The sequence below is a fragment of the Pelodiscus sinensis genome, chromosome 14 (genome assembly GCF_049634645.1).
Source record: "Pelodiscus sinensis isolate JC-2024 chromosome 14, ASM4963464v1, whole genome shotgun sequence".
In the NCBI taxonomy this organism is placed as follows: domain Eukaryota; kingdom Metazoa; phylum Chordata; order Testudines; family Trionychidae; genus Pelodiscus; species Pelodiscus sinensis.
In genome coordinates, this window is record NC_134724.1 from 31572486 (window position 1) to 31598333 (window position 25848).

Consider the following 25848-nt stretch of genomic DNA (forward strand, 5'->3'; position numbering starts at 1 on the left):
CGGTTTGTCTACCTTATCAGGCATTCTAGTCATACCTGATAGGATATTGCATATCAGAGACAATTCAACGACAATGTTCTTCATCAACAAATAGGGAGTTGCATGCTCTTCTCTCCTCTGCCATGAAGCCCTCCTGCTATGGGACTTCTGTGTGGAACATTCCATTCTTCTCCAGAGTTCCTACCTTCTGCTACAGAACAAGCTGACAGACCACATCAGCAGGTTGTTTCAGGGCCATGCATGGTCTTGTCACCCAGAAGTTGTGAACTTAGTTTTCTAGTACTGGGGCTTTCTCCAAATGGACCTATTAGCCATGAGACAGCAGATCTGTTCCAGATCCACAGCTCAGGATCCACAGCGGATGCATTCCTCCTCTTGTGGGCAAGCCATCTACTATATTCCTTTCCTCCCATACCTCTTGAACACAAAGTCCTCCTCAAGATCAGGAGCAATCAAGCTCAGGTCATATTCATTGCATCAGCTTGGGCTTGTCAAGATTGGTACACAGCTCTTCTGGACATGTTTGTGGGGACCCCAATCACCCTACCTCTCTTCCTGGACCTTCTGACGCAAGACCTTTGTCTTGTGAACTCTGAAACAAGTTCCTTTGACATATATCACTACACCTTACAGCATGGAAGTTCTATGGCTGAACCCAGCTAAGCTTTCTTGGTTGGACCAGGTCAGGCAACTCCTGCTTAGTAATAGAAAAACCCTCCACAAGAGCTAAATAACTTGCCAAATGGAAGAGAATTGGTTAGCACAGTATCGTTTGTCTCCAATTCTGGCTTCTACACCTTTAATCATAGACTATCTTCTCAACCTTAAGCAGAAGGTTCTGTTGGTGTCCTCTATAAGGGTCCATCCAGCTGCCATCTCTGCTTTCCACCTGGGGGGACACAGTTGCTTGATATTTACCAAACCCCTAGTTAGCTGATTTCTAAAGGTCATGGACAGAGTCTACCCTAAGGTCCGCCAACGGATCCTTCCAAACTCACGGTCCACCATTAGAACCATTGGCCATTTTCCCCCGATCTACCTCTCTTACAAGGTGGTTTTCCTGGTTGCAGTAACCTCTGCTAGGAAGGTAGCTAAGCTTAGGGCCTTCATATCAGAGCCTCGTTATATAATTTTCTATAAGGACAAAGAGCAACACTGACCACATCCAGCTTTCCTTCCAAAGGTGGTCTCAAATTTTCATATGAGCTGAGACATCTTTCTTTCAGTATTTTATCCCAAACTGCACTCCAGTGCTAGAGAACATTGTCTCCATTCTCTTGACATACAGCACTGGCCTTTTACACTGACAGAACAAGACCATTCAGGAAGTTGCCTCAACTATTTGTATCAGCAGCTGACACCTCCTTCCCCTTTGTTGGAGTAGTCAGCAAGAAGGAACTGAAGAGGGGGTGGATTGACAGAGCTCTACATTGGGTGCCATAATGGTACCACGTGAGGGGGCATTCAGGCTGACCCTACAGTTAGCTGTTCGGGAAAATCTTCCTGTTACTATGCATGTGCGTGTGCACACATGTCAGCCGACGGTCAGGGCAGTGTGTGTGGGTATGTCTCCTAAGTCTTTGACTGCTAAGACACGAAGTCTCGTCGCAGCGGGCAGCCCAGAAGGCTGAAAGGAGCCCCGAAAGTTTTTAACGTCCGTGACTTTACTGCTAGGACCACAGTCCCTTCGCAGAGGGTAGCCAAACAGGCTAACAGACGCCCCAGTGTGTAGGAAGAGCTTATTACACCTTAGATTTTAACTGCTAGAACACAAAGTTCCTTCGCAGCGGGCAGCCTGGGAAAGGCTGGAAAGGTGCCCCAACAGATCTTGTCACCTGGGAGTGACACAGATCCAAACGCCCAAGCTCTCCCTATGTCTGTCCCTTTATGACCGGCTGAAGTTCTTTTAAATTGTGCTTGGTTCTATTACAGCAACTGAAGGAGTCAGGTTAAAGCTTAAACAGTTACAGGTTTATTAAAAGACTTATAAAAGCATATGGTTACAATGGCTATTGCTCTCTTTCTTAAATGCTAGCAAATATATATATATATATATATATATATATATATATATATAGGTCTTAAAAATGATCACAGGAAAAAGGTAAAGATAGAAAATAGAAATAATGGTACCAAGTGACAGCTTAATCTTTAAAGAGCTCTAAGTCTATGTGTACACTTAAGACAAAGGACCACATCCAGGTACAATTTTTACCCCTTTCTGTGACTCTCGACTCCAGCGTGTCAGGCCAGGGCCGGTCTCTCAATTCCTAGGAAAGACGAATATGAGGTGGGCGTCCCCTCTGGAACCTCGGGAGATCAAACACCTAACCCGACCAGCAGATAGATGGTAGATTGACACTCAGAGAAAATGTGCTGCTGGACCCATCTATATACCCCTGGGGGCCCGTATCCTCTTTCTTATCTAAGATGCCGAATTGTACTGGTCCGTTTTGTGGCGCCAGTTCTTACAAGCAAGTTTCAAATTAATTTACACTTGCAAGAGAGATAACTAAATTGTGAGTACTAGACATTTTTTTACTGGGTGAGAGATTCCTCCCCCTGTGGACGGATGTGTGTTCGTATCAATATGGGTTTGAGTCAAGGGCGCTCCTTGGCAGCCTCTTGGTCAGCAATTGGCGTATCTCTGTTTACAGCCATTCACGGTCACACAGCCTGGGCCTTCTGCTCTGTGTGCCCTGCATGCTCCAGGCAAGCAAATATGGATGTTACAAGGGGGGTTCCTGTCTGGCTACAACACACCTGATTGGGATAGACATTAAACAACACATTTTGAAGACTACAGAACATCAGTAATCTTCCTGGAAACGCCATCCTGACCACTATGGATGTAGAAGCTCATTATACCAACATTTCACAATCCCTGATGACACCACTGCACACATGGTTACAGGGCTCTGCAACTTTGTCCTCACTCACAACTATTTCCAATTTGGAGTCAATTTATATCTTCAAGTCAGTGTCACAGCTGCATGGACCTACAATATGCCAACATCTTTATGGCTGACTTTGAACAACATGTCATCAGCTCTTGCCTCCTAGCATCCTTACTCTACTTATGCTACATTGATGACATTTTCATCATAGGGACCCATGAGAAGGAGACCTTTGAAGAATTCCACAGGGATTTCAACAACTTCCATCCCACCACCAACCTCAGCCTGGATCAGTCCACACGAGATCTACTTCATTGACACAACAGTACAATTACGTGACGGACACATTTCCACCATCTTATGTCAGAAACTTACTGACCGTTACACATGCCTCTAGCTTCCATCCTAGACACATTTCCCAATCACTTGTTTACAGCCAGGCCCTCAGATACAACCGGCTTTGCTCCAATCCCACAGACAGAGACAAACATCTACAGGATCTATATCAAGCACTCTTAAAACTAAAATTCCCCACCCAAGGAAGTGAAAAAACAGATTGACAGAGCCTGACGAGTACCCAGACATCAGCTTCTTCAAAGATAGGCCTAACAAAGAAAACAGGATACCACTTGTCATCACCTACAGCCTGCTACTTAAACCCCTCCACAGCATTATCGACAATATACAACCTATCCTGGAAAATGACTCCTCACTCTCACAGGCCTTGCAGGGAGGCCAATCCTCGCCTACAGACCTCAAACAAATTCTTTCCAATAACCATGCAGCACATCTCCATCATACTCTTCCAGGAACCCACCCCTGCAATCAAATCCAGTGCCAACTCTGTCCACATATCTATACAAGTGACATCATCACATGACCTAACCACATAAACCACCACATCAGAGGCTCATTCAACTGCACATCCACCAATGTGATCTATGACATCAAGTGCTAGCAATGCCTCTCTGCCATGTATATTGGCCAAACTGGATGGTCTCTACAAGCGAGGATTAAAGGACACAAATAAGATATTTGAAAAGGTAACACACAGAAACCTGTTGGGGAACATTTTAATTTGCCCGGGCACTCATTAATGGATCTCAAAGTTTCGATATTATTTCAAACCAGTTTCAAAAACCAACTTGAACAGGAAGCAGAGATTCATTTCATTTGTAAGGTTAATACCTACAATAAAGGTTTAAACAAAGACCTTAACTGGAGTACCTGCTACATTCCACATCCTAACGACATAAAAAACCAAACACTGGGTAATTAAGAGCACTTTGTATCCACTCTCATCAGCTTCAGTTAACATGGACACTCTAATTGACAATATTTTTCTCCTTTTTTCCCTTCTTTTTTCTTCTCTCTTCCCCTCCCCATCCCTCTCTTTCTCTGCTATTTATTTGGAAACTGGACCCCTAAACTCCAGTCCTCTGAAGAAGTGGGTTGTGCCCATGAAAGCTCATGATACCATCTTCATTTTTGTTAGTCTCTAAGGTGCTACAAGACTATTCATTATTTTTTTAAGTTTTAACAGTTATAAAAGACGAGTACTGTAACTGTTTTTTCTTCAGAAAGGAGAGAGATTTCTATATATTCTATAATTACCAGGCACTCCTATTGGAATTACTATTTTCAAAATATTACATATAAAATACATATTTAAAAACTTGCCAGTCTTGACTTTTATATGATAAAAAGTTAACTTTCCTACTTATATATGTATTCCCTGTACTTAATATATAAAATGTGTATAAAATCATGAGTGGTGTGGAGAAAGTGAATAAGAAAAAGTTATTTATTTGTTCCCATAATATAAGAACTAGGGGTCACCAAATGAAACTAATGGGCAGCAGATTTAAAACAAATAAAAGGAAGTTCTTTTTCACACAGCGCATAGTCAATCTGAGGAACTCCTTGCTTGAGGACGTTGTGAAGGCTAGGACTATAACGGTTTAAAAGAGAACTAGATACATTCATGGAGGTTAGGTCCATAAATGGCTATTAGCCAGTGTGGGTAAGGAATGGTGTCCCTAGCCTCTGTTTGTCAGAGGGTGGAGATGGATGCAGGAGAGAGATCGCTTGATCATTACCTGTTTGATTCACTCCCTCTGGGGCACCTGGCATTGGCCACTGTCGGCAGACAGGGTACTGGGTTGGATGGACCTTTGGTCTGACCCAGTATGGCCGTTCTTATGTTCTTAATATATTGACTACTTAAAATGCTGTGGTGAAGTTTAGTTATATAAAGCAACAGGCAAATTTACAGTATAATTTGTAAATCTAATTTATACAATAAACTATCTAAACATGCACAGATCGTAGTCTCAAATCATTGCTGTTTACAGGTTGCCAGAGACTGACATCCTTTGGTCTGCTATTGCTACCTCGCTGGCTGCATCTACTGGATCAGTCCCCATGTGCAAATTAGGAAGTTGTTTGTCTGGACTAGTATGCATAATACTAATCTTTGTGCATATGTACAGGAGATTAAGCTTTGAATGAGATATAGGTATAGTAGGAAATGTGAAGAGAACAGAAGTGAAGAAATTCTAGAATGACCAATATCTATATCACAACTTTAATTTGTGTGGTATTCCTATTTGAAGCTATTAGGAGATAGTTACTGACTTTTTTGTAACCTTATTCTGAAAGTATTTCTGAGGGAAAGCATATCCTGAATTGAATTTCTTATCCCTTGTTATATCTGATAGATGAATCTTTGCTTATATTCACAGTCTGGCTTGCTCAGGCACGTAAAAGAATATAGCAGATTTCATGTGCTTTTCCTTGTTAAAGATGATGAAATAGTCTGTATGGGATGGTGTTACAAAAGTACATTCTGGTTCATAAATAACTTGTCTAATACTTCCACAGGGATTTATTCAGTGGAACTTGTAAATGACAGCCTGTACGAGTGGCATGTTAAACTTTTAAAGTAAGTTTACATTTTTTTTAAATCTCTTCTAAAGAACCCATATTAATGCTGAAGCATAGATTACACTATGGAATTGAAACTGTCTAGCTAGAATATGTAATTCTAGACTGGATCTGTCCTACATAGGTATATTCTGTGCCAGCTCCACCAGAGTTTACACTGCTAAACAACTGCTCTTTTATCATAACCTTTATAACTACCAAAATTCCCTCTCCAAACCCATACAAAATGGTGATCCAATCATACTGAACAATTTTTTAACTTGAAGAATAAATATGTTTTTATGCTATTCAAATTATACAAAAGAAGCAAACTCTTTTATTGGCTTTAGTAGCTTTTATTTTTATGGCTCAACAATTACATATGTCTAAAATGGAAAAAGAACTATGAAATATTCACAAGATTGAAAACTTTAGGCATGGCCATAGTTTAATGTATCTTTTACTTCAAATAATACTCCCAGAGCAGTTCCCTTGAAATCATCCCTGATCATACTACAACATGCTAACCTACAGAATAATCTTTAAAATGGAAAACTTATCCCAAACCAAGCTAGTTATAGCTGTCCCTTAGAAGTGTTGGAGTGGATCCCAACAGACCACTATGAGGTTCTCTCAGAACTGCATGAACACTAACCCACCCCTAGTTGCCATGAGCATCAGCTTTGTTTCCCTCTCTGAGTGTGTTTTAGGCAGTCAAGGCTTCTCTCCATTACATGGTGGATCGACACTGCAGTGATCAGTCCACTGGCAGTTGATTTATCATGTCTGCTCCAAGTGCTCTCCCATTGACTCTGGTACTCAATCAGGACGAGAAGAGTAGGCAGAGTTGACGGGAGAGCATCAACTCTGACTTTACTGCATAGAAGACACTGTGGAAAATAGGTCAAAGTATGTTGACTTCAACTACGCTTTTCGTGTTGCTGAAGTTGTATGTCTTAAATCGATGAGGGGGCGTAATATAGACTAGGCCTCAGAGAAATGTACTGTTGGCTTCAGCAGTAATTTTGTGCAGGCTTCCAATGGAATATCTATGGTCTTCAGCTGGGTATATGACACATTCAGTACGTACATAACCGAATTTACAACAGATTATGTCTCTGTTCTTACTAAAAAGTTTACTGAGGTGAAGTTCTTGAGATAGGATTAATTTTACACTGCAAGAATAGGTAACCAGTCTGCTAGCTATTCGTAATCCTGCCACCAGTGTCTGTCTACAAACAGTGTTGTTGAAATTGCTGAAATTTTCAAAAAAAACATTGTTTTGAATGTCCAGATTCAAAATCCTTGAATACCATAAGTATGTTAAGAATATGATACATTGCAGCAAATCTTCTTATTTAGTCTGCAGAAGAGAAGAGTGAGGGGAAATTTGATAGCAGCCTTCAACTTCCTGAAGGGAGGTTCCAAAGAGGATTGAGAGAGGCTGTTCTCAGTAGTGATGGATGGCAGAACCAGGGAGCAATGGTCTCAAGTTACAGTGGGGAAGATCTAGGTTGGATATGAGGAAAAACTATTTCACCAGGAGGGTGGTGAAGTACTGGAATGGGTTACTTGGGAGGTGGCAGAATCTCCATCCCTAGAGGTTTTTAAGTCTTGACTTGACAAAATCCTGGCTGGGATGATTTAGTTGGGATTGGTCCTGCTTTGGAGGTCTGGACTTGATGACTTCCTGGGGTCTCTTCCAGCCCTATGATTCTATAAAGGAATTATTCAAGGGTAATTTCTCTTATTCAGAAAGCTGAATGATTCCGTTCATTCTGTTTGCTTTTTTCCCTGTTTGATTCCTAGAGTTGATCCTGACAGCCCATTACATAGTGATCTTCAAGTTTTAAAAGAAAAAGAAGGTGTAGAATACATTTTGCTCAACTTCTCATTTAAGGTAAATGGGCAGCAGTAGAATTTTGAGAGGAATTTTTTACTGCCTGGATATAGAAATAATTTTACATGGTAATAATCCAGGTGCTCTGGTTGAAGGATGATGGTATAGCTTTCAAAAACAGATAAGATTTTTAGTATATTACTATCACATTCCATGACTGATGTCCTGCTAGAAGTAATATGAATGTCTACATAAATGAAAGAACATTTAAGTTCTCAAAATCTATATACTATGCATTTCCCAAAGAGTAAATTGAAATATCTCTTTCTTACTATAAATCCGTGTTGCAGCATGGCTTTTAACTCTACACTTTTTGTTGTGCTTTTCAGGATAATTTTCCTTTTGATCCACCCTTTGTACGAGTGGTATCTCCTGTGCTCACGGGAGGGTAAGTTTTTTAACGCTGACTTGTATGAAAAGGTTTTGTAGTAGAAACTGCTGAGTTCCAGGAATCCTTGATTTTTGGGGACTACAACTGGATTTTAAGACATGACTCCACAATGTATATTGGTGAACTGCTGTAGAACAGGAGACTGACAATGCTCAGGAAATGTGAGAAACATAGGGTATGTCTACACTAGCTCGTTAGCTTGTGGAATGAGGAGTGACAGTAGTTTGAATTAGGATCTTTAATTTGAACTACCTAGTCCGTACCACGTGTAGCCGCAGGCACGGAGTTCGGACTAAGGGGGATTTAAAAATGGCAATGCTCGGGAATATGCAAATGAAGCTTGCCCTCATTACCCTACCTAGCTTGAACTAACGAATTAGTGTAGCCGTACCCATAGAGAGACAGACCTCTCGGTCACTGCTATTTCAAACCAGTAAACTAAAGAAGCTTCCAGTTAGCTGCCCAAATGAAATGTGCTAGTTCAGTTCATTGTGACCTTGCAAAATGTGTGTGTACACTAATACTTTTCCCTAGAACTTTCTGCTATTGATATTGACTGTAGCAATGATTGGGGTAACAGTTAAGGTAATTGCCAGTGTTACCTCTATGTGATTTAATCCCCCCTTTGTTCAGACCTGATCACGTGGTGGTTTTAAACCTGCTGGAGAATCTATACTGGCTTTCACACAGATTGAGCTGCATTTCTGTTAATGGTGGTGAATTTTAGGGGAAATGCAAATATAGCCCTATACCAGGAGTGGGGAACCTTTTTTGGGTCAGGGGCCACTCACCACAGAAAAGGCAGTCTGGGGCCACACAAGTGAGAAGGAAAAAAAACCTTAAACCCTCACTGCCATGGTCCCCGACTGAGAAGACAGACACTGCCTGCACTTTCTTCCCACACCAGAGCCTTGGGGGACCCAGACTAATAGATTTTGTGTGCTCCAGCTCCAGGATGGAGCGGCAGGGGGCTGGAGCACCTGTACAGGCTCCCTAGTGCTGGGAGTGGAGAGCCCTGAGCTTTGAGGGCTGGTTTCAGGCAAACTGGAGGCCGCTTCTGGCCCCTGGGCGCCTTACTTTCCCCACCAGGGCCCTAGAGCATTAAACTTCCTTAGAGCAGTTTCCCAATTTTATTTGGCCACAGAAACCTTTTAAACTTGGAAGAATTTCAAAGAACCCCTAAGGAAAATTTGTCAAGAAAAAAAAAAGAGCTGCCGGACCTGAGCACCATGACACACCGCACTCCCTCCCTCCCCCAGGAGGACAGTCTGGGATATGGAGCTGAAAAAGTAGACCACAAATAAGTAAGGATAATAATAATGAGCAAATGCTACATAAGGTCAACATTTAGTTTAATAGCACATATTTAAAAACAAAAATCACATTTAATGTGTACAAAAAAATATAGCTCAAAAACTAATATGAATTGTATTGGCAGTTTTAAATGTGAAGAGTGGGTTTTCTTCTTTTCTTGGCAAATTCTTTTTATTTTTTTTTAATACTAAAAAGTTGGATTTGCATATCTGGCGCTGCATTGTCGATTTCTGTATTTTGTTTTTGTTGCTGCATAATTCGAGAACCCAGTTTCACACAAGTATGTGCTGCTGAAAGTTAACTAATGATGAATTACAAGTCTCGATAAAGCTGAATATTCTTGACATAACCCGCCCCAAAATGTAATCAGAGAAACTTCTTTTAATTTTTTGTTTTAATTGGCCATCTGTAGTGATTTTGATTAGGTTTTCATAATCTTGCATAGACTGGCTTTCCTGTTATACTTAATGGATCTCAGATTCAGTTATTATAATTTATGGTTGGAAAATACCTCATGATATCTGTTTATAAATCACAAAGATGATCTTCAATATCCTGGCCAGGAAGAAGAGCACAGGAGAAAGCTTGGGGCAGAGTTGTCTGGCCAGGAGGAAGGATACAGGATGGGATCTTGGGGCAGGATGGCGGGTCAGGAGGGAGGGTAGAAGAGGTGTCTTGGGGGCAGGGTGCCTGGCCAGAAGAGAGGTTACAAGAGGGATCTTGGGGCAGGGTGTCTGGCCAGGAGGGAGGGTACAAGAGGGGTCTTGAGGCAGGGTGTTTGACCAGGAAGGAGGGTACAAGAGAGGATTTGGGGCATGGTGTCAGAGCAAGCTGGGAATGTGGGCTCTTGGCAGGAGGAGGGGAATGAAGGGGATATGCGTGCAGGTACTGGGCATGAGCAGGGAGGCTTATCTGGCTTGGCACCCTGCTGCAGCAAGGAAAGCCTCCAAGCAGCATGCTCTTGTTCCTGGGGGAGGAGGGAGGGAGCCCAGCGCAGCTACAGCACCCGGTCAGGCTTCCCGATGGCAGGAGGGGGAGGGTGTAGAAACCTGACCTTCTCTGCCAGATCAAACTCTGCCACTTCCCCAGCAAGCGGGGGAGGGGCGCATGGGAAAGAGAGCAGCAGCACATGGGGGGCAGTAGAGCCCGAGTGTGCCCCAGGTTGGGGGGGGAGCAGGCAGCAGAGCCCAAGTGTGCCCCAGGTTGGGGGGGGAGCAGGCAGCAGAGCCCAAGTGTGCCCCAGGTTGGGGGGGGAGCAGGCAGCAGAGCCCAAGTGTGCCCCAGGTTGGGGGGGGGCAGCAGAGCCTGAGCCGGGTTCCACGCAGGCAGCAATTTAAAAATGCCGAGATCCGAGAGCAGCTCCTCGGCTCTGGCCACCCCTCCCCCTCCTAGCAGCAGCAGCCGCCCCCACCACTGTAAAAGCTGCCGCCTGCACACTAGGAGGAGCTGGCTGCAAAGCACTGAGACAGGGCAGTCATGCAGAGTGAGATGGGGCCATGCTGTGCGCGGGGGGGGGGGGGGGGTAGCCACAGTGTGTGGTGGAGTGGCCAAAGCCGCACGCTCCTAGAAGCCCATCCTCACTGGCAAAGCCCCAATGGGAGCTGCCTATGAGTTCTGCAGGGAGCAGGGGAGCAGAATTTTTTCGCAGAACCCCAGGGTTCTGCAGAGCACCATATCGGAAACACTGCCTTAGTGTATTGGTGAAGTACATTGGCTGGACTTTGTTGAGAAAACTTTTCGATATTTGTTGGGAGGGGATGGAATACAGTATCGTTGTAGGAAGGTAAGTGAGAGCAAGTTTTTTTCCCCCCCTAGATTTTATAGAAGCTGATTCTAACTGTCTTGACCACTTGTCCACCTTAATTCAAGAATGCACATTCATTACCCATTTGGAAGCATACTGTCTTCCTTAAACTGATTCTTTCTTGTGCAAAACTGCTGGAAAAGGAAAAGTTAATAGCTCTGAAGGTCTAGATTTTTAATGACTATTTGCAGAGGAATGTTACACAATTCCAGAGTCAGAAATGTGTCCTCTCTTCCCCTTATAGTTAGGGTGAGGGAGGACATTCTGCACTTTGTGGGCTTAAAACTTCCATTACTCTATCCTAGTTTCTTTGTTGCCCAGGCATGTTGTGAGTTGCTAATGTCCATTCAAAGTGACTTTCCAGTATGTATAGTGCATTTGGGGAGTTATTTGGTTTAGAAGTGACACAATGCTTGAGGAAAAAGTGAGCTTTTAGATTAAGTAATGTTTCTTGTCTCTTCTGAGAAGAGGAAGCTGCTGCATACTTGTAAAGTGCTGAAATTGTGTTAAATTCCATAGTAGAGCCATTAAAAATAGCATTCCTCTATCACATTTTTCAGTTCTGACTGTAAACTATGCAGACTACTTGAGTCACTGATTCTCACTAAGACATTATTCTGTTCTATATAAACAAATGTATAAGGTTAACAAATAGCAATATATTGTCCTTGAAAGTGCTCTCTAATTTGAATATATAGCTGAGCAAACAGTATGATAGACCCATAACAGCCTAAGGGTATGGCTGCATAGTAATCGCTTACAGCTGGTCTTGAAAGATGCGAAATAAAAGCTATGTTGAAATCAGAATTTCTAATCTAACATTTATTTTTAGGTATGTCCTGGGTGGGGGTGCATTATGCATGGAACTTCTTACTAAACAGGTGAATATAAAATCAAAATCTTACGTAGTTTCCTTGTATTTTTTTTTAAATTGCCAAGAGTAATAGTGGAAGGTTGCAATGTTTAGTTTAGTTAGCATCCTGACTAGAACAAAGCATACTTCTTAAGAACAGTAATAGAAATAAACAGGTGTTTTTGTATAAGAGCTTAAACAGTACCACAGGATCAAATCATACACTCCTGTGGAAATGCCTACTGTGGAGGACCAAGATCCAGGAAACTTGGACTCTGTAAGGGTCCCCTTATTGAACTTGCATCATATTTTCCTCTTCACTCTGGAGGGACTGGGGAGGTAGGGTGGAAACTGGAAATGCTGCTCTTTCTCCTGCCCCCAAACTTGTGGGAATCCTCGGATCTGAGAGAGGGAGCCCCAGGTCCAATAAAAGGTAGGATCATGTTATCTTGCTTCTTTGAACCCTCTGTTTATCTCCAACCTCAGCAGATGCCCCACAAAATTTATTATGGGGATGCAGGTACTGGGCTTTGGTGTATGGTGCTTGAAGCAGCTTTAACTTAGTATAAACTTTAAAAACAACAAAAGGTCTGGTAGCACTTTATAGACTAACAAAACATGTAGGGAGCTTTCATGGGCACAGCCCACTAACTCGGCTAACCCCTGAAGCTTTAACTTAGGGTATATATCTGCTGCCTAGAGAAGGAAGATTGCAAGGGCCAGCATCTCCCCTACAAAAATAGCTCCGAAAGCTTTTTTTGCTCACTTGAATCATTAAAAGCAATCTCTTAAAGCTGTAATTACTATTGTAAAGCCAGCTTAAAATGATTAGAATGCTATAATGTAGTTTGTTTGTTTTTTCTTTGTCTTTTGTCTTACCAGATTCTGGAAATATGTGCAACTTGGCTTTTTCCTTTTTACTACATGCTCTTTATGCTAACATAGTTTACTTTAGTTTCTTGTGTTTTTCGTGGGAATAACTTAATTGTTTTATAATTTAAAAAATCTACTAACCAAGAATACCATGGTTTGCTAGAGTTTAGCAGAAAGAAATGTATTTTCCAGAGTGGATTTGCAGGGTGAGCATAAGAATAAGGTCCAGAGAAGAACAACAAGACTGATTAAAGACCTGTGATGGAAAACTGAAAGAATTGGGCTTGTTTAGTTTGGAAAGGAGAAGACTGAGAGGGGACATGATAGCCGTTTTCAGGTATCTAAAAGGGTGTCACAAGGAGGAGGGGGAAAAATTGTTTTCCTTAGCCTCCGAGGATAGGACAAGAAGCCGTGGGGTTAAACTGCAGCAAGAGAGGTTTAGGTTGGACATTAGGAAAAAGTTCCTAACTGTCAGGGTGGTTAACCACTGGGATAAGTTGCCTAGGGAGGTGATGGAATCTCCATCTCTGGAGATATTTAAGAGCAGGTTAGATAGACATCTATCAGGGATGTTCTAAATGGTACTGGGTCCTGCTGTGAGGGCAGAGGACTGGACTCGATGACCTCTCGAGGTCCCTTCCAGTTCTAGTGTTCTGTGATTCTGATACAAGCACATATTCTGTAGAAGTTTTTCCTTCTTCCTTTAGGGCTGGAGTAGTGCCTATTCAATAGAATCGGTCATCATGCAGATCAATGCCACTTTAGTCAAAGGAAAAGCCAGAGTACAGTTTGGAGCCAATAAGGTAAATATATTACGTATTGAAGTGTTATGGGTAGTTACTTTTTTGTTTTCCATTTTATGTTGACTTTTACAGAAAGCTCAAATATAAAACAGTTGTTTAGATGAATGCCCGTATAAACTTTTAATTCACTTTTGTGTGCTGAAACATATTGGTGTATGTGTGGCTAGTTCGATGAAAATGAACGATGTAGGTTTGTTAGGAAACAATGTGTATGGGGGCTGAAGGACAAATATTTTTGACATGGAAGGAGCCACAAGCAGATAATGCTTGTGGCTTCTATTGGTGATTTAGTGTAATATAAACTTCAGCCTAAACTTTCTCCCAAGATTGACTCTTCTTAAAGCTTTCTCTGCCAGTGCTTTGTATCTCTATCCCCAGTTCTCTGTGCTCCTGAAAAGAGGCTTTTTAAATTCTCTTTAAATTCTGATTGGTGATAACTGAATCCTTGTTGTATTTTTATGGAAGGATGAGCGAGGCACTCTGCATCCCTGTACAGCATTTGGAAGCATGTCACTCTGGAACAGGGGGATAGTTGTATCCAAGATAACTTTAAACAACTTTTGCCAGTTTAGAAAAGTTATCTGGGAAATGCTTTTTGGTAAACACAAATTAGTGTTTTAATAAAGGCTGAAAAAAAATAACTGTCCCAGATATTTTTGAGTGTTACTCTAAACATTGTCTGATCTTACCACTGTTAAGGGGAAATCTGTGTGCGCTTTAAAAATATATTATTCAAATTTGTATGCATACAAACAGATTAGTGATTCACCACAACACAAAAGGGACAGGGACATGTCACATTGATGGGTAAACATGTTTAAGTGTATGTAAGTCCCACTTGCAAAATGGCTTAGATGCTTAAGTTCTTACAAAAGGTCTATGAGAGTTAGAATTTTGAATGAATTAGGAGTCTAGAACAGTTACAATACATTTTATCCATTGCTGCTATTTACCCTGTGGCAGGAGACGGCTTTATTGTTGGTCCAGTGTATTGACTGTCAAGAGTTCAACAGTTTTGCTATTCTTTTATGAGAGCCTGCTGAGATTAGAGGCCTTTCTGTTATTGAGTACATGGAAAATATGCCATCTCTGCTTCTTGACATTTTATGTTTTTAAAAAGAATTTCTTCCCCTGAAAGCAGGTATTTAATTTCTTAAGGAATTTCTTACCCTGAGAGCAGCATTGTGTAGAAGATTGCTAATTTGTTTGACAGTAAGAATCTTTTTAAACAATGTATTTTAGGTAGAGTGACTTGTTTTGAAGTCTATTCACTTGGAATATCCCTTACCCTAAAAGTAATTCATCTGTGCAATGTTCTGTCTATACTGCAGTAAAACACCTTTGGCTGACCTTTGTCAGTTGTCTGGGTTGTGGTTGCAGAAATGTAAAATTGCAAGGTAGATGTCTGGGCTCAGGCCACTGTTCCCTCTAAGATTTTTCCATCCACGAGCGGAGTGAGTTTTGTCTTGTGCACCAATATTGAGGTCACGTGCGCTTGTTTGGATTTGTGCCACTGTGGTACCCAAGTGATAAACCTCTCCCTTTTCCCCTCTGCTGCCATGTCTCCCATTCTCCACCTCGCTCCATCCCTGGTGCCTGCTGCTGCCCCTCCACCCCTCACCCTCCTCTGCTGTCCTGGCTCCTGCCCTTCTCACCCTCTTCAGCTCTCCTGGGACTTGCCCCACCACCCCATCCTCTCTGACCCTGAAACTGCCCTTCCCCCCCTGTGCCAAACCTTCCTCTAGCCTCCCTCCCCATCCTCTCTCCTAACACCTCGCTCTACCCACCTGCCCTGGCTCTTTCCTTTGGTGCCCATCCCTTCCTTACCTTCTATTCCCCTCCCCTCCCCATGTCTGCCCTTCTACTTCACCCCCCGTCTCCCTAGCACATGCACCTTCCCTTACCCCCGCACCCTCCTCCTTCCCTCATGGTCCCTGCCTTTCCCTCATGGTCCCTGGACACCTGGCCCCCTTGCCCTCTTCCTCCCTGGTGCCTACCCCCTCACCACCCTTTGCTCCAGATCTCATACCCTTCTGTGCCCTGAAACATGACTTGCTCCAACCCCTGCCTTCCTCATGTCCACCCCCCCTTTCAACTCCTCTTCTCCTGGCACCCACTCCTCCCCCTCCTCTTGCCCCCATCACCCTCTCTCTCCTCTCTCAGCATCACATTGTCCCCTCGCCTCTTCCAATCCCACTGACACCTTCCCATTCCTCCCTACCCCCGCTCCTCCTGCCCTTTTCCCTCATAGTCTTCTCTTGGCCCCCTAGCATATGCCTCTCCTCCACCCTGCCTGTTGGTGCCTTCCCTTTACTTCTCCTGCTCTGGCCCCTTCCTCTCCTCACCCCTACCTTTCCCTTAGTTATCTCCCTGCCCTTTCCCTCACGTTCTGCCTTCCTGACATCTGCACCTGCCAGGCATGGTGGGCGGCTGTCCTGTGTGCCGGGGCTGGAGCTGGGCCATGGTGCTGTTTTTAGTACTGCAGTGCAGGCCCCAGCTCTGGCAGGTGCCACACAGGCTGCGTGGTAGCTGCCCAGCTGCTCCCAGGGTGGGCAGTCACTTGCCACGTGGCCTCGCCCCTGGGAGCAGCTGGGGCTGAAGCTGTGTGGCCTTGCTGAGAGGGTGGGTGGGAATGAAATTCTTGGTGTGCACCTGTGCAGGTACACACCTTTCAGGGAACCCTTGCTCAGGCTAAAACCAGGCTCTGGGGTCCTTCCTTCTTTCAGAGTCCCAGAATTCAGGCTCCAGCCTGAGCCCAGAGATCTGCACTGCAATTTTTTATAGCCCAGCAACCTGAGCCCCTCAACCACAAGTCAGCTAACATAGGCCAGTTGGCCGTGTATTGTGGGGATTCTTTTATTGCAATGTAGCAATACCATTATTGTCCTAATATTTGCCTGTATTGGCACTATGGAAAAAAATATCGTAACTTGTACATGATTCAGAATGCATGCTCTTAAGATCATCTTTTTAAGTGGAAGAACAATTTGATTAGAGTGCACTTTGAAACTTGATGTCTTGGCTTTTTAATCTGAGATCCAAACTCTTCAGTCCCAAATTGCAGGGTTGGACTTGGCAAGTTAAGATTGCACCTGGTTAATTGCATGACAGCTCTTAATAGACATTTTTATTAGACTATTTATAGCACTATCTAACTTTTAAAAGGTACTTTTTTCTGGTACAGGCAGTCCCCGGGTTACGTACAAGATAGGGACTGTAGGTTTGTTCTTAAGTTGAATCTGTATGTAAGTCGGAACTGGCATCCAGATTCAGCCGCTGAATCTGGACACCAGTTCTGACTTACATACAGATTCAACTTAAGAACCCCAGGCGTCCCCAAGTCAGCTGCTGCTGAAACTGATCAGCAGCTGATTCCAGGAAGCCCGGGGCAGAGCAACTCTGCCTCGGGCTTCCTGTAGTCAGCCGCTGGTCAGTTTCAGCAGCGGCTAACATGGGGACGCCTGGGGCAGAGCAGCTAGGGTGCTGCTGGGTTGGTCCAGTAGCGTGGCCGCTCCTCGGCGCTACTGGACCAACCCAGCAGCACCCCAGCTGCTCTGCCCCAGGCGTCCTGATTCAGCCACTGCTGAAACTGATCAGCAGCGGCTGAATCAGGACTCCTGGGGCAGAGTAGCTGGGGTGCTGCCGGGTTGGTGCAGTAGCGCCAAGGAGCGGTGCTGTGGAACCAACCGGCAGTGCCCCACCTGCTCTACCACGGGCCCCGGGCTTTGCTCCACAACTCCCTGGTCTGCTGAGGGGGGCACTAGCTGCGTCCCCCCCCAGCAGACCAGGGAGACGCTGAACAAAGCGGCGGAGGACCCAGGGCCGGACCCGCGGCGCTTCCAGATCAGCTGGAAGCACCGGGGGTCCAGTCCCGGGTCCTGCGCGGCTTTGTTCAGCGTCTCCCTGGTCTGCAGACCAGAGAGATGCTGAGCAAAGCGGCGCAGGACCCGGGGCCAGACCCGCGGCGCTTCCAGCTGATCTGGAAGCGGCCGCGGGTCCGGCCCCGGGTCCTGCGCCGCTTTGCTCCCCTTCTCCCTGGTCTGCTGGCTCCCGCAGCAGACCAGGGAGACTGGGAGCAGCTTTTCTCGCCCCGGAGGAGGCGGGCGGTGAGACCAGGCGTCCCACCGCTCCAGTCCTCCGGGGCGAGAAAATCCCCGTTCATATCTGCGGATCCGACATAAGTCGGATCCGCGTAACTCGGGGACTGCCTGTATTTTGCTATAGTATCAGTCCATTATTGTTTATATCCTGCACATCTTGATGTCACTACTTGATGGTATCATTTAAACAACATTTTTTTTTCTTTCAGAACCAATATAATCTAGCAAGAGCACAGCAGTCCTATAAGTCTCTAGTACAAATACATGAGAAAAATGGTATGTCAGTATTTACATTTTGCAATTTTGTATGGGCATGGGAAAGATGATAATGCTTTAAACTAACATAATTGCCATACAATATGAAGTTTTACGTAGTTTGTTCTGGATATAGCAGGAATGGATTGTGCTCCTTCCATGCATTGAATGGTCTTTATGTTTTCCATTTTGTTTCTACCTGATTAGCTTGAATTTTTTGTTGTGCCTGAAGTGTTAGATGCTTCACTAGTAAATAAGGCATCTTTTCCCTTCCACAATGAGCTTATCTAGAACAAAACAAGTGAAAGCTATAATCATTGAGAGAATGAATTAGAGAAGGGAGGATCAAAGTTAAAAGTTTGTGGGAAGTTCACATTTAAATGATTTATTAATGACCTGGATGAGGGGATGGATTGCACCTTCAGTATGTTTGCGGACAACACTAAGCTAGGGGGAGAGGTAGATATACTGTAGTGTAGGGATAGGGACTAGAGTGACCAGCTGGAGGACGGAGCCAAAAGAAGGCTGAGGTTCAACAAGGACAAGTGCTAAGTCCTGCACCTGGGACAGAAGAATCAGCTACAGGCAACACTTCTGCAGAAAAGGACCTGGGAATAATATCATATGAGAACCTAGATATGAGTCAACAGTTTTCCTTTTTAGCCAAGAAGGCTAATGGTATATTGGGGTGCATTAGTAGGAGCATGGGTAGCAGATCTAGAGAAGTGATTATTCCCCTTTATTCAGCACTATTGAGGCCATACCTGGAGCATTGTGTCCAATTCTGAGTCCTCGGTTACAGAAGGGATGTGGACACATTGGAGAGAGTGTGCAGCGGAGGGCAATAAAAATGATGAGAGGGCTGGAGCACATAACTGAGGAGGTGAGGCTGAGAGATTTGGGCTTATTTAGTCTATAGAAGAGAAGAGTGAGGGGGGATTTGATAGCAGCCTTCAACTATCTGAAGGGGGGTTCCAAAGAGGATGGAGAGAAACTGTTCTCACTAGGGACAGATGACAGAATGAGGAGCAATGGTTTCAAATTGCAGTGGGAGAGGTCGAGATTGGATATTATGAAAAACTGTTTCACTAGGAGGTTGGTGAAGCACTGGAATGGGTTACCTAGGCTTGACAAAGCCCTGACTAAGATGATTTAGATGGAATTGGTCCTTCTTTTAGCAGGGGGTTGGACTTAATGACCTCCTGAGGTCTCTTCCAACTGTATAATTCTATGTTTAGGTTGAAAACTGTTCAGTTTAGCTCTGGAGGTGGGCAGGTATTCTTTCCCTCATACAAAGCCAGTTACCACCAGCTGATGCTGCTATACACCTGTTCTGTGATACGGTTGGACATGGCTCCTGCTAGAAATGAGTATTACTACTTTCCAGCTTGAGTGAGCCACCTGGGTAGCAGATAACTGATCTAACATCCCACATTATGATTTGCATTGTTTTGCAACTAGACAATTCACTTAGCTTTATCAACTACTTTTAAAGCACGTCTTCACTGTTTAAAAATTAATTCTCTTTTGAAGTATCATCTATATTTGCTTGCCTTGCTGATTTAGCAAAGAATCTTTGTCTAGGTACAGCATGTGATGCAGTGGTTAAAACCTGGTACTTGTGAGCCAGGAAAGCTCTGTTGCAGTTGGACCTTGGCTATATTTATCAGGGAAACTGAGGCTCACTGAGGGTCACATCTATACGATAAGCATATCTTCTGTACCCATGAGAGAGAGAGATGTTTTGGAAATAGCTGAGTCTAAAACACTTTGAAATGTGATTAACTGCTCTTACTGGAGCTTTTTGGTTGCTTTCATTCTTCTAAAAAAAGTCAGCTCTGTGTTTTAGTTCTAACTATACACTACCATGATTACACTGATAAACAATAAACAAAGCATCCACGATATTAAAGATGTTTATAAGCTTTTTTTTGTTAACTTATGGCTACTGTAGATCCTCAGGAACTGCTGAAGTAGGCACTGTACTAATCATATAAAATTCAGTGCCGCTCTCTTAAATCTTTTGCCAGAGGGGTAGGTAGAATTAAATACATATTTTGATTTGGCAGTGTCTATTAAAAACAGTCCCTGCACATGGCCTCGTACTTTATTATTGTCACGCCTGCCCAGACAACATGTCCTACTTGAAGTGTGTTCTGAAGTTGCAGGCTGCGCATGGCAGTGGAAGGCTCCCCTCCATCCAGTGGGGCCCCTAGCCCAAGGGAAAAAGGAGGAGTCTGCTGCAGAGCCTCTTCGTGCTCTGGGCCCAGTGTGCAGCTGCCGCCAGCCTAGACTGTAGCATTCCATTTGAACTAGACCCCACAAATAATCATGCCTGCCCTGATGAAAAATACCATGCAGACTTTCTCTCCGAATAAACCTTCACAGAATTGGAAGTTATTCTGAGTTTGTAGCAATATTTAAATATCTATTGAAAGATAAACTGCTTAGTTAGCATTTCTGCACTTACTGTTTTAGTTCATCATTTCAGTTCCCTCCTCAGGAGGATGGAAAATACTTGTAACACCAAGAACATCTTAGTATATATTTTCAAACACTTGTGCAAAAGTTGAGTATGAAAATGGATTTTTTATATTCATATACCAATATAATCAAACATATAACTGTATGCATGTCTTGCAGGATTGAAAATCTCAGAAATGTAGGACAGGAAGAAATCTCAGTAGGACATGTAGTCCAGCCCCCTGCAGTGAAACAGGACTAAGTATTATCTAAACCAGGGCTGGGCAAGATGCAGCCTGGGAGCCAGAACCAGCCCACCTAACACTTTGAAGTGACCCACAGACTGCATCTGGCCACTTTCTATCTATATCCTGCTGCTTGTGCCTCTGAATTTCAAGGTGGTGGCTCAAGCAGGAGGATCCTATTAAATGGCTCGTGGCTCCCAGTTGCAGCGCTACCCCATCAAGGACTGGAGCCATGAGCCCTTTAAATAGGCGCAGCAACCCCAGGTGGCTGCCAGACAACAAAGTAGTGGCAGGTCTGGGAGCCACGAGCCCTTTGCTGTGTTTTTAATTCAAAGCCTCGGGCCCCAGACAACTCTGGGAGGAGGCTAGTCCCAAGCCCTGCCCTTTACAGGGTGGAGCTGGCCTGTGACCACATACCAAAATTAATTAAATGGCCCTCCCCTGTGAAAATTATTGCCCACCCCGATCTACACCATCCCTGAAAGCTGTTTGTCTAGCCCAGTGGTTCCCAACTTTTTTCTAGATGAGGACCCATTTTGACAATTCAGGAAGACTTGGTGACCCAGGGCAATTCAAAAAATGTGTGAATGACTCCTTACGAGCCACCTGGGGAGACACCTGGTGACCCTCTTGAAATGTAATGGCGACCCATATTTGGGTCCCGACCATAGGTTGGGAAACCCTGGTCTACCCTGTTCTTAAAACCCAGCAATGACCAAGATTACACAACCTCCCTAGGTAACATATTCCTGTGCTTAACTACCTTTAGGCATTAGGAAAAATTCCCCAGTTCTAATCTAAATGTCTCTTGCTGCAATTTAAGACATTATTTTTGTCCTATCTCCAGTGATTAAACAGAATAATTTATCACCATCCTCTTTATAACAACTTGTTACATACTGGAAAATTATCATGTGCCCCTCTGTCATCTCTTCTTCAAACTAAAACTCAGTTTCAGTCTTTCCTAGCAGTCATGCTTTCTAGACCTAATCATGTTTGTTGCTCTCTTTTGGACTTTCTCCAGTGTGTCCATCTTTCCTGAAGTGTGATATCAGAACTGGTCACATCAGTCCAGTTTTGAGGCCTTGTAAGTGCTGAGTAGAGTGGAAGAATTTACTACTTATGTCTTGTTTACAACACTCCTAGCTAATACATCCCAGAACCCAGGCCTTTGTTTTAACTAGATCACATTCCTCTTTGCTTTCTATGTTGGTGTCTTAAGTTTGTTTAATTTAGCAGGATGGCTGTGGCTAACAGGAGCTCAATGCTTTATATTCAATATAAAACCTGGGTCTGATCTTGCAAAGCAATGAGTGCTTTAACTCTCATTGAAAGTGTAAGGTCTATTGTGAATTGGTTTGCTTTTCAAATACAATTAAGTTTCAATTACACATCAGAATAGATCTTAAAGCCATCTCACGCTAAAATTAAGAGTGCCTAATGTGTTTGTTCTTCTGTAGGATGGTACACTCCTCCAAAAGAAGATGGTTAATATTGTGGACTATGGACACCTGGACCAATGTCAAACAGCTCTTTTTTATTTCTTTCCAGCACACACACACACACACACACGCGCACACAGACTCAAGCTATGAGTGCCCCTATAACAGCTGTACTGAAGACTTTAGCTATTAGGTAAATTAGTGGATTATCATCTGTCAACTGATAAATCCAATATAATTTACAGCCTTACCATTTCACTCTTATTAGATATCTTGGACTGAGCAGTTTTGGCCTTTACTGTATTTGTCCCTATGGATTAAGCATATTTGGGCCACTCCCTCTCTTCTCCTTTTTGTTTAAAAGTGCAAATTTTTTAAAGCTGGTTATTGAGTTACTAGAAGTTCATTCAATAGTAGTCACTCACTATTTCTTACCTTTTGCAGAATGTGGACTGCAGAGACTTGCATTGTAATGTTTCATTTAAAGCCAACAAAGTTTAATACATTGTTTAATACTGTTTTAGGAAATTTCAGGTCTTGTAAATCACAGTACTTTTTCTGGTCTAAAATGAAAATATTTGTAGTATTGCCAAATTAATGATATAGGAAAACAACATGTAAAGTCATTAAACTTTTTCATGACTATGTGAGGATATGAACTGTTTCTTGGAAGAGATGCTCATAATTAGATTGTTGCATTTTTAAGCAGAACAAGGCTGTGCCAATAAAACCATGTAACTAGTCACTTCCACTGGGGCATCAGAATCTTGCTGGGCTGTTCCTGCTACTTGTTGGCTCAAGCTACTTAAAAAAATGGAGCCAGAGTATGAAGCTTGAAGTTATTTAAGATACTAAAAATCTTTTTAGGTGTTCCATTTTATTAACGGGTTGTTGCAATCATTTGTAAACTAATAAACTTAAAAGTGATTGGCACAAATCAGAACGAAAATCCTTGAACAAAAGTTTTTATATAAAAGTTACAATAAAATACAAAAAAGACATCACCTGATTCAGATTTGTAGAAATAATGTTGAAATAATGTAGAAATAATCATGATAGTACTTTTTGTTATTGAAAGACTAACAGGAACTATTATTTCATTATTTTGGAAATGAATCTGGGTCTGTGTAATTACTATATTTCATTGCCTTATCTAAATCAATTCTATTTTGGTTGTAGTATTAGTGATTAGATCTTTGTACTGCCAGGGATTGATATAAGGGTGTGTACCATGGATTAAGCACTTTTTTTTTGCCCAGAAGCATGTGGGTTTTTTAAGTTACAGCTATCAGATTTGTGCTCTTCTTTTCTCTATCAGACACACATGAGGCCTTGTGCATTTGCTTCTAGATCCAGTTTTTAGCTTGAAAGAACAGATGAAGGAATTTGGCACTACTCCTGATAAGTACTCTTTGTTTCAAATAGTTTTCTAGGGAGCATAGTGGATGACTTGCCAGCCTTTCTGCTTACTTGGTTGTACATATATTCATATGCAATCTTGGTAGCCAGTTGCTCGGACAGCAACCTTAAGAGAGAGGCAGAACACTTTAAGCATTAAAAGTTCCTTAAAAGCTGAGGCTAAAATCTTTGAATACATTATTAAATTCTTTAATATTCTAATGGGCTAGCAGGTTGACAGATGCACATTTGGCATGCTTTGTTTTGAATTTCATTTTTCATTGCAGAATTATTTGGCAATGTACAGTAATTTGTAAACTTGCATCAAGTTTATGAATAAAGAACCATTTTAAGAATTATTCTGTTTGTGGTTAGTCTTCAAATATAGACAGCTTTCTGTTCATAAACATACATGTGTGTGTTCCCAACCAATGCAATTTATAAAAAGGAAAAACTGGTCAACAGGTTAAAAACACTTTGAATTTCAGGCTCATGAGCACAGGTGTAAAATAATCCTGTGAAAAGCTCCATTAAGTATATAGACTAGGGCATTCTGCACTAGATAATGTTCCTAAATTGTCTTTAGGTTAAGGATGTTAAGTAACTACTCGACTAATTCATATGCAGGGGTTCTTGTGTATTTCAAAGTGACAATGCAGCATGGAGTCCGGGGTCAGTAGGGGACTCAAGTCCCCCGCTGACCCCAGGCTCCATGCTGTGGTGCCAATTGGAAATGCCACGTGGAGCTGGGGTCAGCTGGGGACTGGGTATTTGCTTATTGGATAGTCAACTAGTCCTTAACATTCCTACTTTAGGTATGGGCCCATAAAATGCATTATAGTCTATAGACTGAGGAACCTATGACCCAGCTTGCCAGGATCCAGCCCCGAGACTCAGGACTTCTTCCCCCCCAGCAGTGGGGAGCCTCTGCTGGCACTTCAGCCCCTGCTGCCCCCTGCCTGCCTGACTTTTCTATGAGTCAGCGGCCCCTGACCCAAAAGGGTTCCCCACCTTTGGTCTAAATATAAAAATCACATGGATCAATGGTAATAAGGCCCATAAGGAGTCGAGGGTGGGGGGAGAGATTGACTTGCCCAGCCACAGATGAGAAGTATTCCACTGCTGCTACTTTATCCTCTAACATCAAAGGGACTTTCAAACTGCATGTCTCATTAACCAACAAGACTACATCTACACTGCAAGGTTTTTGCGCAAAAACAGCTGTTTTTGCACAAAAACCCGTGGAGCAGCCACACCTCAAATGTGCTTTTGTGCAAGTAAATTAACCGTAAAACGGCAGAAGGGAGGGCTTTTTCCGGCATAGGTAAACCTCCTTTTACGAGGCATAACTCCTTTTTGCGCTACAGCTATTGTGCAAAAAGGCTAGTGTGGATGCTCCAGAGGGGTTTCTTGTGCCTGTGGGAAAAAGCATGGCCATAAACATGGCCTTTCTGTGAATGGCAATCAGAGCTTCCTTGCGCAAGAGCATTCATGCAGTGTGGACACTCTCTTGCGCAAAACCACATCACTTTTGCAATGTGCTTTGAGGTGAGGACGTGCTTTTGCATAAGAAATTTTTGTGCAAAAACTCTTGTGCAAAAGGCTTCTTGTGCAAGAAGCCTGCAGTGTAGATGTAGCCCAAGTGAGCAAATGGAAGGAAAGCAATCAGATTCAATCTTTCACCTCTTTCATTTCACTTTCCTCCCCATCCAGACACCTTAAACTTTCTTGGAATCAAGCCTCCCATTGCAGCCTTTATCTAATTCCTCTGATCTTGCTAGGAAAACCAGAAACCTACTCAGTCACAGACAGAGCTGAAAATCATTAGCACAGCAGCCAAATTACCTAATTTGGCAAGTGGAAGCAAACAGTACTGTGCTGCCTCACACTTCCCTTTGTCAAAGAATCCTTGTGTTGAGTTCACAATCTAAATCAGAAACAGGAAACAAAATAATTGTTTTGCAGTAAGATCATATTTGAGTTTGACCCCCATTCACCTTGAAAAAATGGAAAATCTTTCTAAACCTAAAAATTAAAAATGCAGTGAGTGCACCTCAACTCTACTTATAGTGGCAATGTTCTATGGGAATATAGGGCAAAAATGTGTTGAGCTGCATGGGCATGGGAAATGTCACTTTCAATACAGATGTTGATACTAAAGTAACTTTCAAGTTTTACTCTCTGT

At 43.0% G+C, this 25848-nt stretch overlaps 1 protein-coding gene across 6 annotated transcripts in view; it reads left to right on the forward strand.

The window, feature by feature from the left end:
- Window positions 1–24022, forward strand: part of UBE2Q2 (ubiquitin conjugating enzyme E2 Q2) — a 120538-nt gene extending 96516 nt beyond the window's left edge. For all 6 annotated transcript variants that reach the window (XM_075897351.1, XM_075897352.1, XM_075897355.1 and 3 more), the window contains 7 exons: window positions 5781–5841; window positions 7632–7722; window positions 8052–8110; window positions 12064–12112; window positions 13665–13760; window positions 18070–18136; window positions 22284–24022. In XM_075897351.1, the coding sequence (XP_075753466.1) occupies window positions 5781–5841; window positions 7632–7722; window positions 8052–8110; window positions 12064–12112; window positions 13665–13760; window positions 18070–18136; window positions 22284–22315 (455 nt within the window). In that variant the 3' untranslated portion in view covers window positions 22316–24022. The remainder of the gene's footprint in view (window positions 1–5780; window positions 5842–7631; window positions 7723–8051; window positions 8111–12063; window positions 12113–13664; window positions 13761–18069; window positions 18137–22283) is intronic.
- Window positions 24023–25848: the final 1826 nt, after the last annotated feature.